The 21727-nt window shown below is 41.5% G+C and overlaps 1 protein-coding gene across 5 annotated transcripts in view; it reads right to left on the bottom strand.

Annotated features, from left to right (window-relative positions):
- Positions 1-2922: 2922 nt before the first annotated feature.
- Positions 2923-21727, bottom strand: part of CEP170B (centrosomal protein 170B) — a 60201-nt gene continuing 41396 nt past the window's right edge. For 2 of the 5 annotated variants that reach the window (XM_051621361.1, XM_051621356.1), the window contains 7 exons: positions 18573-18822; positions 16230-16389; positions 11617-11760; positions 9967-10055; positions 9320-9413; positions 7899-7950; positions 2923-7200 (listed from right to left, as the gene is read on the bottom strand). In XM_051621361.1, coding sequence (XP_051477321.1) covers positions 6965-7200; positions 7899-7950; positions 9320-9413; positions 9967-10055; positions 11617-11760; positions 16230-16389; positions 18573-18822 — 1025 coding nt within the window. In that variant the 3' untranslated portion in view covers positions 2923-6964. Of the gene's footprint in view, positions 7201-7898; positions 7951-9319; positions 9414-9966; positions 10056-11616; positions 11761-12318; positions 12358-16229; positions 16390-18572; positions 18823-21727 lie in introns of all 5 variants that reach the window. The other 3 variants (XM_051621357.1, XM_051621358.1, XM_051621359.1) reach the window with 3 other exon arrangements.

The following is a 21727-nucleotide window of genomic DNA, read 5'->3' as shown; positions in this document are numbered from 1 at the left end:
CTGGTCTCCAAACACCAACAGTCAACAGAAGGATGGGAGGCAGGAGCAGCCAGGGTCCTCACACTTTGAAAGAGACATGCTCTATTTATATTTTGTGCCAGAAGATTGTATACTAAAATGAACCAGAAAAAAGAAAAAAAAAAAAGTCATTTCAGGGCAAGAATTGGAAGTGATTCAGCTGACAAGCTTAGAAATAATTTCTAAATATAAAATAAAATTGTAATTCTTTAGATTGGAAGTATTTTTAAAGATTTACTTGATTACTACTTTAAAAAAAATTCTGTAAGTTCATTAAAATATCTACCTCTGGACTTGAAACATTTAACTTGAAATAAATCTAATGCTTACTTGGAATAATTTTGTTCAATCTAAATTAAATGCTTCTCCGCTGTATTTGGAAAAATATTGCAATTTAAAAAAATAAATCAGTGATTTGAATAGCTGAAGTGATTGCAGAGTCCTTTGCTGTCTCAGTCTTGTCACCACTCAGGTGGCATTCACCCTTCTGCCACACCTAGGAAAGATGGCTCCAAATATCAGGGAAAGATTCAGTATGTGCTGTCTGCCTTGAATATATCTGGCTTTGTACTACAAAAATTACACTCTTCAGTTTGCAAAGTACCTGGCAACCGAGGAAGCCACTGGCCCAATGCAACCACTATCCTCATGTCCTCCTGAAGATAAAGAACATTTTTCTTGCTCATAGAGGTTGTTCTGCCCATGGTGAAGGCATGTTAAGGGCAGTGATGTAACCCATCCTCTGCAAGCCTGCCCAGCTCTCAGCAGCTGGGAGGGAAATCCCAATCTGTGGGAGAAACTTACCACTCAGAAGAGCAACCTGCTATCCACGGCTATCACTGTGCTAAAGCCACAGGTCCTCTTCCTGAAACCAACTTCCACCCCTGCTTCTGGATCTTTCCTTGTCTACAAAGCATCCCTAGGCAGCAGGTGGACGTCACATTTTGGGTTTGCATTTTGTCTTCTTTCCTATGGTTTCTGTGAGCTGGATGCTGACAGATGCAAAAGCACTTCTGCTGAACTAGCCTTTATGTGGCACTAATTCTTTTGGCAAGTACAGTATTTTCAGTAAAGAGGAAGAAAAGCTAAAGGAGGGTAGAGTCTTAGTACTATTTTTTTACATTGATTTTTCTTGGCTTCCCTTGCTCAGCCCATGTAGTTCAGAGACCAAAACAGTCAATGCATTAATAGAAAATATTCTTTCTAGGTAACTGCATCAAGGATGATCCCGTGTGCAGGCATTCCAAGTGCCTGCAAGGCTGCACCGGCATGGTTGGTTGTACCCTTTCTGAGGGAAGCAACACACCCCACAGCCAAACCACCCGCTGCTGCCCCATGCCAACCACATCCAACCAGGAAATGCTGAGACCAGCAGGGCTTTGCTCTTGAAGAGTCCACAAATGCCCTTGCCTAAAAAAGCATGCTCCTCCCACACCAGCACGTGACGGCCTATTGATAGGTCTTCACATTACGTCAGAACATGAGAACCTGTCTCTCTGATGACTTAAAATTTTTGTTCTAAGGAAGGATCCTGCAAACCTTGCTCAAGACAAGAGTTTCTGGTGTTCCCTTCTTTACACATGAGGAAGAACAATCTCTACTTCCCAAAGCAGATGAGGACATTGAAGAGCCAGGCAGGACTGCAGCTGAACACTCAGCAGGGGGATGCACAGAGGGGATCATTACTTTTGCCATCTATCCTTTATTTTTAAATTCTGCCAGATAGCAGTTTTCATTACATTGCAAATAGCTTGGCCACAGTTCCACTTCCTCTTATGTTTTTTCAGTCAGACTGTTAAAAATTAATGAAGTAGATGCACAATTGATTTCAAAAGGGCACTTTGCAGAGCATCCCAATGCAAATACCACTCAGTGCTGCTGGGGAAGCCTGTGGAGAGGTAATACAGTTGGTGTGTAACCCAGGCTTGTATTTTAGGGAACACAGAAAGCCTCCTCTGCAGACACAGTGTACACAAACTAAGTTCAAGAAAGGTTTTTAACAGAGGCAGAAGAATTATTTTTTTAAAAAACACAGAATCTCTCCCTAAAACTTTAAGCATAAAAGGTCTCATGTTCAAATGCCTAAGGCAAAGGTCACCAGGGAACAGGAAGTCTCCCACTGATGTTGATTAGGTACTAATATTATTTCCCCCCCTTTATCTGCATTTTAGTTATTGCTGGCAAACAATGCCATGCTTTTATCAGCTACACGTGCTGTACTTCCTATCAAAGCTGCACTAATGCAGAGGACATGGAGCCAGAGTCCCATATGGCACCAAGCAGGGTGGGGGAGGCTGCAGGCACCTGAAGGCTGCACAGAGGGGAAGGGGGAATTAGTGTTATTTCAAAAATGCCAGGAAGGATGCAAAGGTCAGATGGAACCACAGGAGAGAAGAAGGAGGACAGTGATGGAATGAAGAGGAAAAAAAACAATCAAATTAATTTCACAGATAGAGAAACTCCATTATGCATATATATAAGTGAGAGCAAGAGTGAGGATAATGCTTTTCTGTAATCACATACCTGCTGGGGAATCATCATACCCAGGCTGGATTTAACTACCATTGTTAATCACTGCAATGAAATAAAACAGTACTAAAAATTTAATCAACTATCATCATACCATGTCTTAAGTAAGACCACCCTCAGGTCATGGGGACTGGGAGACTTCAGCTCTGTAACTACGGGGGCAGGAAAAAGGGAACTCTGCACTGCTGGAGAGGGATCTGCCCCAGCCATGGGTGTGGGTGTCCCCAGGACAGATCCAGTTGCACTCTTAAGTCTTCAGCTGCTGACAATTCTTTTATTACACTGTACTTAACTCCAATGTAAACAGGCAGTTGAAAAACAGCCCACAAAACACATCCTCCCCCCCTGCAAATTAACACACAAAATCCAGAATCATTGTCACATGATAAAAGAATGATTTATTAGAGCAACTTTATGATAAAATTATATAAAATAACAATTTGCTTTTTTTAAAGACGTCCACAATATCACCTTGAAACAAAATGTACAGATACTGCCTATAATCCAAACAAAAATAAATTACCATTCAAAAAAAAAAAAACAACAAACACAAAACAAACAAAAAAAAAACAAAAGCAGAAAAAATATCAGGGCAGGAGAAACAAATCAAAATTATACACAGCATTTCAAGAGGGTGTGGAAAAGAGAAAGTCATTAATCGATTCAAGTTATACAAACGTGTTTCAGCTTTACTCTCAGACAGCTCAGCTTGCATTTGTGTTGCATGCAAATGGAATGATTCAGTGAACAGTTCAGAACAGCAGAATCAGCAGCATAACAACAGAGAGTGAAATAGGCACAATTCAGCACGGGGCACATTGAAAGTGAACAGGTAGTTCTGTCTGGTCTTTGTAAAAGTTATACACATTTACTGAACTCCAAAAATAGCTAGTGTGATCTGCAAACGAAGAAAAAACTAGTAGAATCTTGCACTTAAATACTTTACACTTTTTATCTTCTTTTTTTCCCCTCCTCTTTTTTTCAGTAGGCTGCATGTGAACATTCCACTAGTTGTACCTTTACTAAAATACTCAAAAGATGATGCAGACGTTCTTTCCTCCTGGAGCACAACCACAACATGACACCGCCATAGAAACGTTTAGGTCCTTGCTCACAAAGCTGGTACACATTCTTGCAGGGATCTACATTCACACCATCAGAACCGTGTAACAGGTTTTTACATTTGAAAGTGTCGAACTGAGAACATGGTTTTCAAGTATAGCGGAAGAGTTGAGGGCTGGGATTTCCAAAGGTGCTCACGGCATCAGGCACCCACAGCGTATGGAAAACCGAAAAGGACATGAGCACTTGCTTCCCTAAGACTTTGAAAATCCCACCCCGCATTACATTTCTTTAGTCAGATACAAAACACAGGAATGAAAGCAACATGGTATGAGAACGACCCACAGGTCGGCATTAGCCCCACCAAGCTCAACACAAGGCCCATCTGTAGCTCACAGAAGCCAACATGTCTTGTCTGTGCTGATCCTGGGCCACCCAGATACACCACTACACATCTGTTAGGTTCATACAGGAGTCACACAGAGGCATGTGTCCACAGCTGCATACAGTACTGCTTGAAAGAGTGAACAATTCTCACACGGGAGTTAGTCAGGTGGCTCTTTGGCTTATCTGGAGCAGACAAGTGCAAACAGGGTGTACCTCAGAAGCAGTGAATACAAGAAAAAAATATATTGCATTTCACCGCTGACTAGCAAAACTGCTTTAAATGCAAAGATCCAAGGATGAACGCTGAGTCAGGACACAGAACCATGTTATAGTTGAGCTGAGTCACAAATAAATCAAGCTGTGCATCCTCCCTCCCCTCTACACACACATTTCCAAATTACAAACACCGATTGTCACATCCTTGAAGAGGTACCATATTTTGGGGGTTGATTTGATTGATGTGTCTGTGGGCTCTGTCAAGTTCAGAACAGAGCAACTAAGGAAGAAAATCCATCCCTGATGTGTTCACGAATAAAAGCAGAATCAAGCAAGTGAAAGTAAAGAGAAGTCTCATCAAGAACACATTGTAGAGAAACAAAATCCACTAGCATAGCTATGAAGATGTAGGAAAATGGGTAACAAATAAGAATGAAAGTCAGATGTCTGAGAAATTCACAAGTGTCTACAGCAAAACTGAAACTAACAGCAACACCTTATCTGTGAAGGTCCTTCAACTCCTAGTGAGTTGGGATAGCACCTGGTCAGTTCAAACCTTAACCAAAAGGGGCTTGAAAAATTGTGTCTCATATGTCAGGAATGATACCAACTCTTAGGATATTCATCAAGGACACAATCAGGTTTTTCAAGAAAAGACAGATCAGAACAAACAACTGAATTAACACATTCAGATAGTGCGTATATTACAGGCAGAACATCATCACGGGTAAATTCTTTTTTTACTCTGCATTCATCTATGTGAAATTCAGCAGATTTCTTCATGGAAGAGCATCTCCAACATAAGCTGATTAGTCTTACAACTTACTGGACACCTTGGAAGGATATTTGCACCTATTGTTTACCAGTCAGCATCTTGCACGTTCAAAAGAAACTAATAGCCTGTTGGCATACTCCCATTTTGGGACTGATCCTGTTTCTGCTGAAATTGACAGAAAGCTCCCACTGGCTTCACCAGGAAAGCAATCATGGTCTTCACTAGTAAGATTAAACACTTAGTGAGCATCCCTATTTATTTAAATTATTTTAACAGGTTCCCACTGTTACAACACTCTAGCAGAAAAGCTCAGGTAACTACTGAAGCTAACTAAGGAATCCACTACCCACCCCAAAATATGAAGGCAGCACACAAGAAGCAGAAGAGCTTGGGAAACCATTTTCACTGGTTAAACTACACACTGTATGAGGGCAAAGTGGAAATCATCTGCTCACCATTCCCAGTACATGTATCCTCCACAGCTACAAAAGAATTTCTTTACTTGATTACAATTTGTCTACCAGGAAGAATGAAAAAAGGAATTGATACAAGACAGGAAAAACTGGGAGCAAACACGTCTGGAAGAGGTCCCCTCAAAAACAGAACTTTTGTTCTTAAAGCAAGAGAAACTGCTTAGCATTTTGCAGTTTAACTGAAAGACAGAACACAAAACCCAACTTTTTTTAAACAAGTTGCTCAGTGCAACTGCACTTAATCCTTAGTGTTTCTAGGATTATAACAGACCAAAAATAAAATCCAGACAACAATCTCTACTGTACCAAGTGACTGACATTGTTGAATAGTTTCTGAAGAATACCACAGAATGGTGGTCTTCAAGAACTTCTGCATTGAAAAAAAATTCATAGCAGAAGTAGATGTAAAGGCAGAGCTACATTTAAGCCATTGTTTTTTCAGTGCTGTCAAGTGAACACCAGTTCACAGCAACTGTGCAATTAAGTTTATTACATGAGCCATTGGAACAGATGTTTTTCTTAGCAATTAGCTACTCACAAACATCTTCATCTTTGGCCCAGCCAAGAGCATTTGTAGCTCATTGTAAAAAAAATTTGCATATTTAAAACCAAAATGACAAAAAGAACCCCAATAACAACAAAAAAGCAGCCTAAAGACAGCATTTGTACTGAAATAATTAAAATTTGGCAAGCTAAACTGTAAAATCTGACTTTTTGTACCTACCTCAAACTTTGGGCCTGAAATATTATGAAAAATAGTAACTGTATCAGTAGTATTTACATTCATACCAGTATTAACTTTTACATTTTCCCAAGAGAAAAACAAAGGGTTTATTCTGTCTTCTTTTGGTTTTTGGGCTGAAAAAAAACAAAGTAAGCACAACTTCATTGTGGTTACCTTTTTATGATGGCTGAAAAGGAATTGTTACACAACTGTTTCTCCTAGAAACCCGTGTTATTGCACAATCATTCTGTTGGATTTGCACTGATTCCAACAGAGTTGTAATGCTTCACTTGTACACTTAAAAAAAAAAAAAAGAATCATAGAATGGTAGGTTGGAAGGGACCTCAAGGATCATTCGGTCCAACCTTTCTAGGTAATACAAATATAGTACCCAAAAAAACCCCCACGTTTTTCTTTTAAATTGTGCCTCATTACAACTGAATAATTATAAACAGACCAAGGCAAGAACTCTTCAGCTTGGGCAGTACTGAATGGAGTGGATGCAAAGCCTGTTTCCTTATGGCACACTGGAAGAATGAGTGAGGAACTTTCTAAAAATCAGTTTGTGTCTATGCTGAACATGTGCTGCTCCACGGTGCTAGTCTTGCTTAAAAGGCGTACACAGACTTTCCATTCACCCTCACAGCATAGATTATTTTTTGTTTTGTGCAACGTGTTAGCAATCTAAACAACTGCTCCACACAAACTGTCCACAAACCACTCACACACAACACTAATGTGACAGTAGATTACAGGTTGACAGCAATACAAAATACTGTGTCAGATCACGTATTTCTCTCCATCTGGAATGAAATTGGAATCTTGTAGGCTAGAAGATCCACAGTTCGATTTCTGTGTGTAGTTTCTCATCTGTGCCGGGGACAAAGTCTCCAGTGTGGGCCCAGAAGTGTTAGCAGTCCTGACTTTTGTGGCTGTAGATTGTTTAGCAGCAGAAGATGCCTTGTTACTGGCAACTATATCCAAGTTTCCAGTAGGGTCAACGATAGCATTTATGACTGGGGGGGAACAAAAAAGGGAAAAAATAAAAGAGACATAAACAGACATTTTAGTAGCACTCAGCAGAGTTTCTAAACAGTGTTTTACTGCATTAATTTTGAAGGCAGTAGAACTGCAGGCAATACCAATGGTTCATTTTAGTCACAATATTTTCTTCATTAATACCTTCAGGTCTAAGCTGCTTTAACAAGCAAAACCTCTCCCAAACTGAAGCTGTGAGAACATTCAACTTTCTGGTTGAATTGGAAAAAAGAAACTCCAGCAGACAGACAGCAAGCTTGACAGTAAGGTTTCAGCAGAACCCCAAAACGACCCCTGTGTTTATTAAGCTTCTAGATGACGGAAGAGCAAAATTCAAATTCCAAAAGCATAGCACAGCTTATTGGCTGAAAGAGCTGCTTAATACTATTTCAGCAGAACAGACCTTTGCCAGTTCATCTTATGGGAATACGCTAATTACCACAAACAAAGCATTTCCACAGCAACTCCTTCCACATTGCAGAAGTCAACAATTTTCTTAAAAATCGGCAGCACAGGATAAATCTACTGTTCGTTCCATACGCACCCAGAGATCACTATCCTAACAAATTAAATTTCTGCATCTTTTCCCAGCTTTCCCTGGCAAATCAAGCCACATTATTCTATTGTGTGAAACTTACTAGCATTTGAGAGAAAAAGAGCATCTTACATGACCTACCTTCAAGCTGTTTTTGAACTCTCCTGAGCTCCTTCAGGATAGAACTTATTTCCTAGAAACAAAAACATCAGAATGGAAAATTAAGCAACAAAGTACTCAACTGACACAGGAATCTAGTCTTACTCCTTCTGCCTTATCTGATCAAGGAGACTGAAAGCCAGTTCCAACTTTGCTTATTTCATAGAAAAGACAAAGCTAGTATCCATGAAGATGATCAGAGGGATGGAACATCTTTCCTACAAGGAAAGGTTTAGAGACCTGGGGTTTTTTAACCTGGAGAAGAAAAAGTTCCAGGTATAACTTATTGCAACCTTTCAAAACTTATAAGGAGCTTGTGAGGAAGATGGATAGATACTTCTTAGCAGGGTTTGTTATGATAGGACAAGGGATAATGTTTTTAAACTAAAAGAGTGGAGATTCAGACTAGATATTAGGAGGATGTTTTTTATGCTGACATAAAGTGGTGAAACACTGGCCCAGATTGCCCAGAGAGGTGGTCGACGCCCCATCCCTGGAAACATTCAAGGTCAAGTTGGAGAGGGCTCTGAGCAACCTGATCTAACTAAAGATGTCTGTGCTCACTGCAGGAATGGTTGGACTAGATGACCTTTTAAGGTCCCTTCCAACTCAAACCATTCTATGATCTGCATCTAGGTACATTTGTTCAGTGCCCAGGGACCTCTGCTCTGCACCAGTTCACCAAGTGCTACCACACCACTCAGCTCACAGCCACAGGGGGTTTTAGATTTGAAACCCCAGCCAGATTAATTGTACAAAGGTTCCCCTACATCCTCCTTAATACCAAATCCACAAAGATATTTGCAAACTCAGCTCCTTGACCAGACACAGAAATTGGCCACCTATATACTGCTATAGCATGGAGCTACACAGGTCCTGCATAGTTACATGTATACTTAGCATTAAACGTATTTGTTGTGTCCACTATTGTACTTAAATCACTATTGGCAGTCCCCACAAATGATGATAAGAGGTCATAAGAGAGCATAAACACCACCCTAGGGCTGAAGTTTTTTCATTGCCCTGTTATCGAACTGTAACAGGTGAAGAAAGCAAACTTTCACAAGAAACACCTGGCAACAAGTGAAGCTGTGGCAACCACATGGTAGGTGATGCTTTGGTAGATGTTTAAATGAAGCCTAATGACCCTGAACATCTGTTAAGGGACTTGGTCTTTGAAGATGTAACACACAGGAAGAGGGGAAGAGTTTGGTGAAACTCAACAGCTAGGGGAACTCACTTTGCCATACTGCAAACAGCAACAAACCAGCACTTCAGCACACGAAAACGGACTAGAAATTTCAGAAATGGGTTTGAGAAGGGCCAGAGCTCATTATTTTGGTTTGTTACAAAACATTTATGGATGCAAGTCTATGGGATTTCACTTGTTTGCACGGTCTTACCTTGTTTGACGTTTTCAGAATTGGCACTTCGTTTTCTGAATTAATTTTGGCCTCCATCTCCTCCCAGGTCTTTTCTGAGTTTTGAAACAAAATCCTGCAGTACAAAAAAGTGGAGCAGGTCTTAAAACTGTCATCCAAAAGCTGCTTGCTTAAAAGACTTAATTATCACAGGATGTTGCAACAAAGGAGATTAGTGGATTAGAAACGGGACAAAGCGCCTTTCAGCTGATTTAGGAACAAACCAAAGTCCTTTCCTAACTGATGTCTTCTAGAGCAACAACAAGCTTTGAAGAGCTTTCACAAGCCTTGATGACCTGCAGGCTTTCTAAGAGCCTTGGGACACGGGAAGAAAGAGGAGAATCCACCAACAAGAAGACATTTTCTGCCAACTCTTCGCACAGGCAACATTTCCAAGTTAAGGTATCAAAAGGCATTACAAATCCAGCATTAAAATTTCAAAGGCCAAACTTACGAGGAAAAGAGATGGCAAATTATCATGTTACCTCTCATCCACTACACATGTGGTTTCCTACATCTAGATTCCCTGCATCTTGATAAGAAGACTCACCAAGACAATAATGCATTATCTTCCACAAGTAGCAAGCCAACAAACTCAGCAGAAAATCAAGATTTAAAAAGTTACTTACTTCATTTTTTCAGCTAGGTTTTCTGTATTTTCACGGATTGTATGTGATAACTGGGACACTGGATTCAACATTAGATTGTCAAAGATTACCTAAAATATAAGGGCACAGCAGAGAACTTTTAGCAAAAATGGCATATGACAAAACTGGAAATTTTTACAGTAAGCAATCTCCACTTAAACATCTTCATTTATGGTGATGATATTTGAAGTTTAAGGGAGATTAAGACGACATGCAGCTTCGTTGCAGCACTTTGGCAAAAAGATCAATATTAACGTGTTTGGATTTTTTTTCTTGAGAAGTGTACAAAGTGATAGAGATGTCTGCAGTAAAATAAATATTTAGGCACTTCTGAAAGAAAAACCTTAAGAATTTCCAAGCCTCACAGGCACCTCCCCACCAAGACAGCCCAAACCAATTCACAATACACAAAGTTCCACAAGCAGTCTCACTGAAACCAGCTAATGTGATTTACATGAGTTGAAGCCACCTTCACTGCCATGTAATCCCACCATGTTACATCCTGCTTTATTAGAAACAACAACAACAACAAAAATCAAATCCCAAATATTCAAGTCCTGTGGTTCAAAAGAGCCTCCAGGCTTCTGTCAAGAAAGCCCAAATCAGCTGAGGGCACACTGAACCTGCATTTTTATTCAGCCTTCACACATCTCTACCGGGAAGTGAGAGATTGCTTCAAGTCAGTCAGAGGACAGGGTTGGTAGCCAAGCTCTCCTCATCAGCCTCTTTGAGTCACACTCCTCCAGAGCAGCAAAGTGAATGTGCTGGAGTCTAGCTCTGTCCTCCTGCCTGCACTACCTCCCTGGAGCCTCCGCTCCAGCTCTTCCTTCTCAACTGGATCCAGCAGGACAAAGCAAACAGAAGCACCAGCTGAATGCTGCATCAGCAGCCTGCTCCTCTGCTCTCCATCACAGCCCTCACTCCAACACCACCTCCAGCCTCAAGTTTCAGGCCAAGCTTCCTCACTCTTTACCATCATCCCAGTGATTTCCAGGTTACCCTGCTCTCTCACCCCAGAACAAGTGCATCATATTGCACACGTTACAGGGAACAACAGAGAACAAGCAGCTTGCTGTCTGCATGGCTGCACTTAAGCCCAGCTAAAGAAATTCCTCATGAGCTCCAGATCATGTCACTGCTGCTCTAGGGACAGCTCTGACCAGCACGCCTATCTCAGAAAAACAATGTACCTTTATTGATTAGCAACAACTGTTTTCATGTCATGATTTCTTGTCATTAAACTATCAGCGCTGCAGATTTCTAAGTCAGGATTTTTGTGTTTTGCTTTAAAAGACCAGTGAAACAGCCTAAGTGGGCTCTGGCACTGAATGTCTCCTCCCAGACCAAGCCTCAGGTTTACAAGAGTTTTACACACTAGAGGAAACTTCCAGTCAGTATTGGCAAGAAAGGTGATTCAATTTTTTTCTCTTCTTTTTTTGTGTTTTTGGTTTGGATTTTTTTTGTTATTTTGTTTTGTTTTTTTTAAACACTATTTCTACACCTACAAGTCTGGACTTTTGCAAAGTGCATTTTTTTTTTTTATTAGCCTCCTTTGGCAGCTTATAAATAACAGGTATACATGCTGCAGCTTAAAGCAATGTCATATATAAAGTAAAGAAAAAGGTGGCCTGCCTCCTCACGGTTTCTTGTCCTCGTTTTTCTTGAGGGATCCTCTTCTCTATTATCATTCATATTTTGGTCAAAATCCTTCAGTTCCACTGATCCCGGAGGCACTTTCTGGTAGTTCAGACTTGCTTCTGGAATGTGCTGCACCAACTTGGAAACAATGAGTCATTAAAAATTAGTAGGGAAGGAGGCACACAGGCACTCACTGCAGGTATTGCAGATTTTCAGGCAAGTCCAAGAGGAACACTGATTCATTTAAGTCTTGTTCAGACAGGTATGGGTTCCTAAGCAAATTACTAGACCCAAATCCTGCAAATATCTACCCACTGGAGTCATCCTATACAACTCAGTGGGGCTATTCCACTTGATAATTTTGAGATGTGAGAATGTAGTTGAAAAGTACATCTTTGTCTTTTTTTGAATCTAAGCTAAATGTAAAAAAGGCCCTGCTTTCCCATATCTTTGGTTTTCACATATCAATGCAACATTTAAAGCCACAGTAAAATTAATCAGAAATCATTTAGTAACACATGGAAGAGATGAAAAAGCAACACAAAACCACTGACAATGCAAATCATTAACAGGAAGAACAGAAAAGGCAAGACACCTAACTCCTCTTTGGTCAACTGACAAACAAATACTCTAAAAGAAGGGAGGAAACTAACAGTGTCAAGACAAAGATACAAAAAAATGGGATGGAAAGTGCACCTGAGATGGATATGCCAGCCGAAAAGATCTACGAGCAATCTGTGTTAAAACAGAAACAAAAAGATCAATGCTAGTGAATGACCGTGACAGCAAGTATCAAAGAGAATACATGGTTTGGGGTTATTTTGGGCTGACATTCCCAAAAGTGCATTCCTGAAGACCAGCACTCAATGCCCACCCCCACATGCACTGAAGCCCACACAGGTCGTGGTCACCAACCAGTTCTGCAGAGGTGGTTTTGGGCAGCTCCCCACTTGCTTCAAAAAAGACTGTGCTGAGCGAAATCCAGCAGCCCTCCGAGCACTAAGAATGGGCAAACACACAGCCCAGGAGGCTCTTCAGTTGGCAAAGCACACAGGTCTTCTGAGGAAACCATGTGCCATCCAAGATACAGGCTGCCCACACTCTATACAATAGCACTTGGGTTATACACAGGCAGAAGATATGAGATATTATGGCACAGGGGCACAACAGCCAGAAGGTTTTGCAAATAAGCTTATCTTTTTTAAGCATCCTTTGATGAAATGCAGAAATAGAAAGTTAGGCTGCCTGCAGCACTGAAACAGTGTCAGAAGGAAATGAGATATTTCTCAGTCCAGCAGTTCTCAGAACAACCAGTTGAAAACACAGAAACACAGCATCTGCTCCACCATCACCAGATTTTTGTATGTGACCTGGTCTCTTCTGTTTTCTGTTCTGTCACCCCCAGAAGCATTTCCTCCTGTCATACCAACACTCACACTGAGTATGTTAAACAACAACTTCACAAAAATAATTGGGCTCTAAAGTTTCTGCTGTATCATTATCAACTTAGAAAAAACAAACAAACAAACAAAGACCAACCAAAAGAATTCCATGCAAGGCTAAAATTAGCAGAAGTGGCCAGTGATTTGGGATGACCCACTTGACTACGCTTGTAGCAGCTGAGCTTTCAGTTCAACTGCTCTGCTCTGCAGAAAGCAGAGTCCTGTAAAACCTACAAAACCACAACCCAAAGCAGCCCAAACAACCCGTGGCTTTGGTAAACAGGAATCATGAAGTTTTCACCCTTGCTGAACTCTTTTTTTTGTTTTGATTGGGTGTTTTTTTGCTTAATTTGTAGCAGTACTCAGCTCAGCAAGCCAAGAACCTAGATTATTATAAATGATACAGCTGAGGCTACAAAACAAACAAATTTAGCCCAAACAAGCACTGGGGAAACTGAAAACCTGCCTCGTAAACATCCAAGCCATCACTGGACCTGAAAGGACAGAACATGAAGAGTAAGGTTTAAATCTAAGGCTCCATCTTGATTTTTAAAGGAACACTCATTATTTAAATCTTTAACCAAGCTTTGTAATAAAAGTAATTTGAAAAGCAATTCATTTGAGGCTGAGAAACGCTGTGCCACACACTGGTCCAAAGTGAAGCTTCCAGTACAGCATTAAACCCTCAGAAGTGATTCCAGAATCAGTATTTATTTTTCCTGCATTTTCTCCCACTTTATTACAATAGGTATAAATATGTAGTAGCAGAAAATCAAAAGCTAGCAGACTGGCATACAACAATGTAAGAGCCAGAGCAGTAGACGAGACAATCATACACAGCAAACATTTCTTATTCACATACTGCCTTTTATCAGATGTTTCAATACATTTCTACTATAATGAAAGAAGCTATTTCTCATAGCTATGTCCTTTCCCAGAATATTTAATATAAAGTTGTTTAATAAACACAAAACTCAATGCTGAGACCCACAAACACTGATCTTCATTTATTTCTTAGCAACTTTCCTTCATTAAGCCAAAATAATTCTTTTAGCACAGATTCAGGAGCACCTTGACTGAGGGAAGCATGTCCATTGACTCTAGTCCACTTCCAAAGACAAAAGTGTGTTTCATAAACCCCCATCAGTTTATAGTGCTCCCATTCATAACACGATCCCCAAGATGCACTGTTCAGGATCCTGAGCTATTCAGGATTGAGATCCCCATCTCAGCGTCACCAGTAAAAAGTCTGGCTGATTTAACCTTTTCCTGGCTATCACTAACATAAAGCAGCTCCAATGATGCATGGTGGCATTTTGGGTGTAACTCAAATGGTCTCCCAGACACTGGCTCTGCTGAAATCACAGTGCCATCCACCCCTATTTAGAATGAAACTAGTTAAAAGCCTTTATGGCAGCTTCTGCCACCACTGGCTAAACACACTGAAGGTTATGGCTCTTAATCTGTCTTCATAGGCTCCTACCAGTTCTTCTTCCTTTACACCACTGTAAGATCTCAAAAACTGCTCTAGCACTGGGGACTGCTAGGAGCATTATTACCTACAGCACGGCAGAGCCCTACAGCTGCTCTCCTGACTATTGCAGGGGGGCAGACTGGCATGTCCCACACAGCAGCACTGCATAGCCACATCCCTGAGAAACCCTCAATTTGCCTGGGTCCAGGTAACCCTGGCTTTGTGATCCTGCCATTCAGCATCACAACCGCGTGCTCTGGATCTCATCATTTTCCACAAAGTGGGAACATTGTATTTTGCCAGTTGCTTTTCCTCTAAGTAGCAGAGGATAGATCCCTCGGTATGAGCTAACTTATGGTTGTACCCTTCAGTGGCACTGACAAAAAAGTAGATATGTCAATTTTCCAGAAGGAAGCAGGTGCTGAATACTGATCGTTACCAACCCACAGCAAATGTTTCATTTGCAAGCAAGTCAGAAGCAGGGTAGATTTGCTACCTTTACAGCTCAAAAAGAACAATACAAAAAGTAGTTTTGCAGGTGTGGCACATACAAGGAAACAAAGCAATAAAACACTTTATCTCAGAGCCTGAAGTTATTGCGAAACATTTGTGCACTGCAGCTCCAAACAGCCTCAGGAAAAAATCCCTCCCTGAGCAGGCTGCAACTGACCTGGGTTTAGCACAGGCACAGCCACACTTGCCTGATTTTCTGGGTATTTCCCTAAACTTCTGCTTTGCACCTTCAGTGATGATCACAGGAGGGCCACAGAGCCTTCAAGTACTCACTTGGCAAGGTAACAGGTTTGGTCCTCAGTTTGAACCCTACTTAGGATAGGTTTGCAATTCTCATAACAGTAAAAGACAACAGAAGACCAAGAGGCCCATCTGAACAGCAGTCAGAGAGCTGATGGGTTTTATTTTAAGCCTGTGCTGGTGGACAGGAGGGAATTTGGATTTAAACAGCAGCAAAGGCAATTTTGCATTAACAGCTGGAACCTTCTGGGGACTTTGCAGCCAAGTTTGAGCTGAGTCCTTGCATTGCAGCACTGGTGAGCCACTCTCTCCTCCCCACTCCAGTGTAAATAAATTACACAGTTCAGGAAGAAGCCACAGCTTCACTGAAGAGCTGGAGGACAGCCCTCTCCAAGCTAACCACCTTCCTCCTTGCTCTCCTTTCTGGGTGGAGAGCAGTGTCCCTGCCCCAGCCCATCAATACACAGATGGAGGGAAGGGATTCAAGTAACATCTGCACAGCATTTCAACAGCCCTGGCAGAAAGGACCCAGCAGAAGTACAAAATACACAGCTCATACAGAATGTGCAGCCAGAGCCTTGTCTGAAACCAGGAGGGAGGCTCTGGCTTCCTGGATCAGCAGAGAAGCACACACACAGCCTGCCCCCCTGCCCCCACCCTGTTCCTCAGATGCAAGCTTCAGGGGCCAAAGTCCAATTAGAGTCCAGGAGATCCTTAGGAAATGACGACTCCCACCTCTTGCAAGCCTGGCTGTGGCACAGAGCAGGGCAAAATAAAGAGCACCCTAAATCAACTGCAGTCAATCTTTCTGGTAGTGTTTCTTAGGAGGAGATAAGGGTTTTTCAGTGCTGCAGTGCTGCCCTGGTCTCCCACCACATCTGTGCCCTGTGTACTTACTAACATTCACAGGCAGAGATTTCTGTCATTTAGAATCTTACCTCTTCTCTTGCTGATATGGTGGAAGCAGGAGTGTTGGGCACAGAGCTGAGGGAGGTGCTTGGTCCTGTCCCTGATGAACTCTGTGAATCCCCATCTCCAGCAACATCATGAATCTCTCGAGCAAGGATGGCCACGTCCTTCACCAAGGTTTGGCTGAGCCTAAAGCACAGGGCAAGCAGCAAAACCATTAGGACATATGACACAACAAGCCTCAAATCCATAAAATATAAAAGAGCAGCCACAAAAAGTTTGTTGAAACTATTAAACTCAGCAGAGGCTAAAGAGAGCAGGTTTTTTTGGGGTGCCTTGGCAGGGTGCTGAGGAACACTGGCTGCACACAAAATAAAACCATTCCCCTCCTGAAGCCAGCTTCAAAGTAGAGATTTGATAAAAACGCAGATTATAGTAACTAAAAACTACCAGAAAGTATTGGGAGACAATCCATAAAGCTTTATGCTATTGCTCCCCCACCCATCCACTCCAGTGTGTTCTTTTTCTCTTACAGAACACAGTCAGTTTTTCTTCTTGGGACTTCATTTTCCCTTAAAAAGTCCATAGAAGGAAAAAAGCCCTTCTTTTCTTTGTTACTTAAGTAATAAAAAAAAAAATTATCTTTCCTTCTTCCTTGTGGTTTATAGACTGTACACCAAAATATGTCTCCACATTGGCCAGAAAGGCTGAGGGATCACCAGGGTAAGCACAGCATACCTGAGGGATCTTGTTTTCAGAAACCAAGTGCTGAAACCTCAAGCCCCTTGACAGGTGTCCGGTTAATACTCAGTGATGGCAGCACTCTGCTCTACTTGCTCTAGATCTCAAAAACAGTTTCTAAGTATCTGAATTGTTGCTGGCTTATCTTAAGAAAACCCTTCAGACCAAAAGTAGCTGTTGTGGTAATTCTAAAGAAAATCTTCTAAGAGAAAAAAAATAATCTTCCAGCTAGATAGGCTTCAGCTGAAAAACACTCTCTTCTTTAATTCAAAAAACCAAGCAATGTAATAAAACTGTCAGCTCATCAAAACATTTCCTCAAAAAAAGATGTATAATTGAACTAATGAAAAGCAGTTTAATCTGCCTGCCTAAGGTGCCCCCTATGTGTACTGGTTTGGATAGAGCTGTCACCAAATGCATTCATTATGTGATTCACTTACTGTAAACAAGTGGCATTTTCCCTTTTAACTCTCCCTGACTCCTCTAAACCCCTCCCAGTTAATTTGGGACCAGCAACAGAAATCAGAACTGCAATTATGAAGCAGACTCTGTGACCAAGCCCTGCAACGTGCAGTGCCAGACAAGTCTGACGCAACCATTTATTTATAGCAGCTGCAACCCAGAGCGCTCCCCCGCGCCAGGAGCTGCTAGGAGGGGAGCCGGCATCTCCCACCCTCACACCTCGTGGGGTGCAGGTAACACAGCCTGGTTTGAAGGCTGGCACAGTTTCTAGCAGACTGACAGACACAAGAAAAGCCCCTCAGAGATCAGTGCAGCAAGTGATACAGGTCATGTGGAAATGCTGACCAGAAGCAGACAGAAGATGGCTTCCTCAGTCAGAAGTATTTCAAGAATGGCCAGTACGATGGAAGACCAGTATTTCTGGAAAGCTGGCATAGCACAGTTGCATACTAGAGATGTCAAACCTCAAATGCCACTGTTTAAAAAAAGAATCTATTTGCTTTACTGCTGAGGTCCTCCAGGCAACCATCAGACCACCAGTATATAACAGGTCCCGTACCCAGGGATGTCAACCTAAGCAATGATTCATTTGTACACAGAGCCCAGACAGATTTTCTTGATTGGATTAAATTTTGTCAAGTGAGGAGGTTTCTGACCCGCAGCAACTGCTTCCTGCTCCCTCATCAGCTCCAGGCAAAGCAGCTTCAGCAGTTTACATATTCAGTGTCACTAATCCATGTGACTTCCTCCGCAGAGAATTAGGACAGTTCACACCAGCCAGTCCGTGCACAGTGCACACACTGTGACTTCCAGCAGAAGGCAGAGATAAGCAGGTATAGACAGTTACATCTTTTGACAGACTTTGAGCTACAAAGGGAGACCCATCCACAGCTTGGGTAAGAAACAAACCAAGATACAATGCACTGCGCCTTGGCATTTTCTAGGGAGAAGGTACAACCAGCATATCTTAGCACAGACTGTAAAGCTTCATGAAACCCCCCCAAAGCCTAAACAGGTCAATATTCAGATATGAAGAAGATGGGGGGCACACAAACAACAGGAGAGCGCTTCTCCTTCTATAGCCACACCTGGCTTTGATTTGAACACCGAGGAAAAAATAACTCAACCCATTTTCAGCATGTGGGTCATTACATAAAGCCCCACCTCACCTGGCTATTTCTGCTATCTCTGCTGTTTGCGCCATGAAGTTGAAGGGGTCAGGGTGGTCATCAAAATCTTCATCATCGTCGGTTTCTCTGCCGTTGTGCCTCTGCTTGCTCAGCCCAGAGCCACGTATCCTTGGGGTTTGTGTGGCTGTTGAAGTATGGGAGCGTTTGTGTTTAGGGGAGCTGTGATTTGAGCCATATTCATCCTCCGAAGTAGAAGTGTAATCTGAACCCTGTGGTCTCCGCCTTGATGCTTATAAAAAATGAATTGGTTTCAGACCAAGGAAAGTAGTAAAGAATAACTACAAAAGGGCAAAAAGGTAACATAAAACTAGCCCAAGAGCAGGAGGAAAGGAGAGTTTCTGTGCAGATTTTAAGTCAAACAGCACATACTCAGAGTTTATTTCACAGTTGAGCACTTCCATGGCTCCCATTCAATTCTACAAATTTGGAGTGGGAAATTCCAATGGAAAAGCAAAATGACTGTGTTAACAACTCCTGTGTACTAAATTATTATCACAGACTTGGCTTTCCATGCACAGAAGCTCTGTGAATAAGTAGCATGAGTTTCAGACTCCTCATAGTCCCACAGAAGTCCTTTTCTAAAGAGCCCAGTTTTCAAGCCTGCAGACACCTTTCCAATGAGCTCCAAATACAAGCAAAAGAAGGGGGGTTTGAGTGAGGAAGAGACTATAGTGTTTGGTGTTATTTCCAAGAGTTCACATTCCACGTTTGCCACCTGCCTCACAATTCACCATTAATGACACTACAAGAAACAGTGTTTACACAGTCAGGACCAGCTCCAACCCCTGGAGCCAAGTAGAAGCTGTCCACTTATCCCAACTGGTTCTGCAGATCTGTAAACACCCAGGTCCTCTCCTTGCACGAGAAGCACCAAGATGTCTTTATTTGAAAACTGGGCTCCCAGTGTTTGCTGCTTCACTATACTCTCTATGGGTACTGCTTCATTCCCTTCCACCCTTCCTTGGAGAATAAAGACCCACCAAACACAGAGCCAGGCAAGTTACTTAAAATGACACCACCTAAAAGCTTCACTGTGTTACCAAGATTATCATAATGCTGAACCAGTGCAAGCAAGTTAAGCCAGCATCATAGATCATACAAACAAAAATAATGAATTTGGCATTTAAGATGCAGGTAGAAACTATGGTTACTGTATAGTAAAAAAACCCAAACCACTCCTATCCATTGTTATCTCAGGTATAGCTATAAAAATGTCTTGGTTTAGGATTAAAAAATATATATACAGAAAAAAATCTGCTCATATTCTAGCGGTACAGATTTTGTTGTTGTTATTTTATTTTAAACATAGGTTTAGAATCAAGTCACCCTGCCCCTGAACAGCACTTTTAAAATTAAGAACCTGATTTTCAATCCCTGTATGGCAAGGGAAATCAGTATCAGCTCCCTCCATACCATTCAAATTATACTAAGTAAACAAAACAGGTACACAAAGAAGGGGAGACAGATCCTTAGCTTTTAGAATTGATAACTTGGAGTATTCTGCTATTATCTGTGCATTTCACATAAAGTTACTTCAGATGGCCCAATAATCTCCTGACATTTCTTGTCTCATGGCCAGATATTTCATTCTGTTCCTCTGGCAGCAAGATTAACTTTCTCCCACTGGGAGAGTTGGAAACTGCTGTGATTAGCTAAACACTTTAAGAAATCCTTGAATAAATCAGCCACATCTGCCTCCTTACTCCCAAGGCTTGACACTCAGTGCTTTCAAGGGTTATTGTATCATGTTCAAAAATATCTTGATGGCACAGTGCAATAGTTTAGTTTATCAAGGTTTCACTTTTGTTCCAGGAAGGGGGTGCTAGGTGTTGATTCACTATAATAGCATTAGTATAGGAACATGCATCACACACTTGGCACAGCACGATGAAGCATGAAGTACATGAGTACACTTAAGAGCTTGTGTGAGGTCCACAATCTTATCAAGGAATTAGGAGGTTAGTATTTCAAAAGCAACTAATTAAAAAGAAGGATTAGCATAATTTGCTGCAACTACGCACAAAGAAAGGTGTTAGCATGCTGTCACAAAGCTCTGGAAATCAAAAACCAATTCATTTAAACCAAGAACTGGCCAACACTTATCATTTTTCTCCAAATGATTTGAAGTCTGTGGTCCAAAGGCAGAGGAAGTGCAAAGTGTCTCCTGCTTGGGAAACTCTGACCACATTACTTTGTTTAAAATTTGTTACTGTTTAACAAGAAATCAGTAATAGCACCATCTCAAAAAAGGCAAGAAAAAAGACTGAACATACTCTTTTAGCTTATTCCCATTCTGAATTACATGCATATCCAAATGTGCAAGGAAAAAAAAAATCATTAAAATAAAAAGGAAGCTGGATGCACTAAAACAATCCAGATCAAAACAAGCAGCAAATACCGTTTTTAGCATGCAATAGTGCAAGGAGGATAATTATTTCAATGATATTAAAGTATACAAAAAGGATACAACCTAGAACTCTAAGACTCCATTCACAGATCTGGTGAAAACTGGATCCCTCTCAACAGGCCTGAGACACCCTGCCAAAGGGGTTCTTCCCATTCCTTGCCCACACAACATTGCTAAAAATCTAAGGAAACACCTGTTTTGCCATCATATCCATGGTAGGTCTAAACGTATGGGCATAGAGTAAGACTTAAAGCAAAGGTGTTGGGAACAATCTATATTTATCAATAACCACTTCACATTGGTCATTTGCGTTGTCCACACCATTTAATAAAAGACTGATTTCAACATGGCAAATGTCAATATTGCAAGGGTCTGTTGAGTGCACAGCTAGGGGGCAAGACAATCCCCAAACCTCCACCACATGGGAAACATAACTGTGTACCTGCCTTACCTATGGCAAATGTGGATGGAAACACACAGTAAAGGGAACCACTTGGGGCAATCAACATGCAGTGTTTAGCCCCATGTTTACATTTACAGGAAGAACAAGGGAACAGCCCTCAAAACACAGGAGTGTTTATTTCTTGTTTTCCTGTTTCAGTCGCCACCAAAACTGCCACCTTGGACACCAGCTGTCATCAGCACCATAATAAGCTTTTTTGGAGCAAACTTTGACTCCTAGAAGTCAAAGAAGAGCAGAACAGAATTCCTTGTAGCATTAGGAAAG

This window comes from Apus apus, chromosome 5, assembly GCF_020740795.1.
Source record: "Apus apus isolate bApuApu2 chromosome 5, bApuApu2.pri.cur, whole genome shotgun sequence".
Taxonomy (NCBI): domain Eukaryota; kingdom Metazoa; phylum Chordata; class Aves; order Apodiformes; family Apodidae; genus Apus; species Apus apus.
Note: the sequence above shows the minus strand (reverse complement) of the source record. Positions and strands in the feature narration are given on the sequence as shown.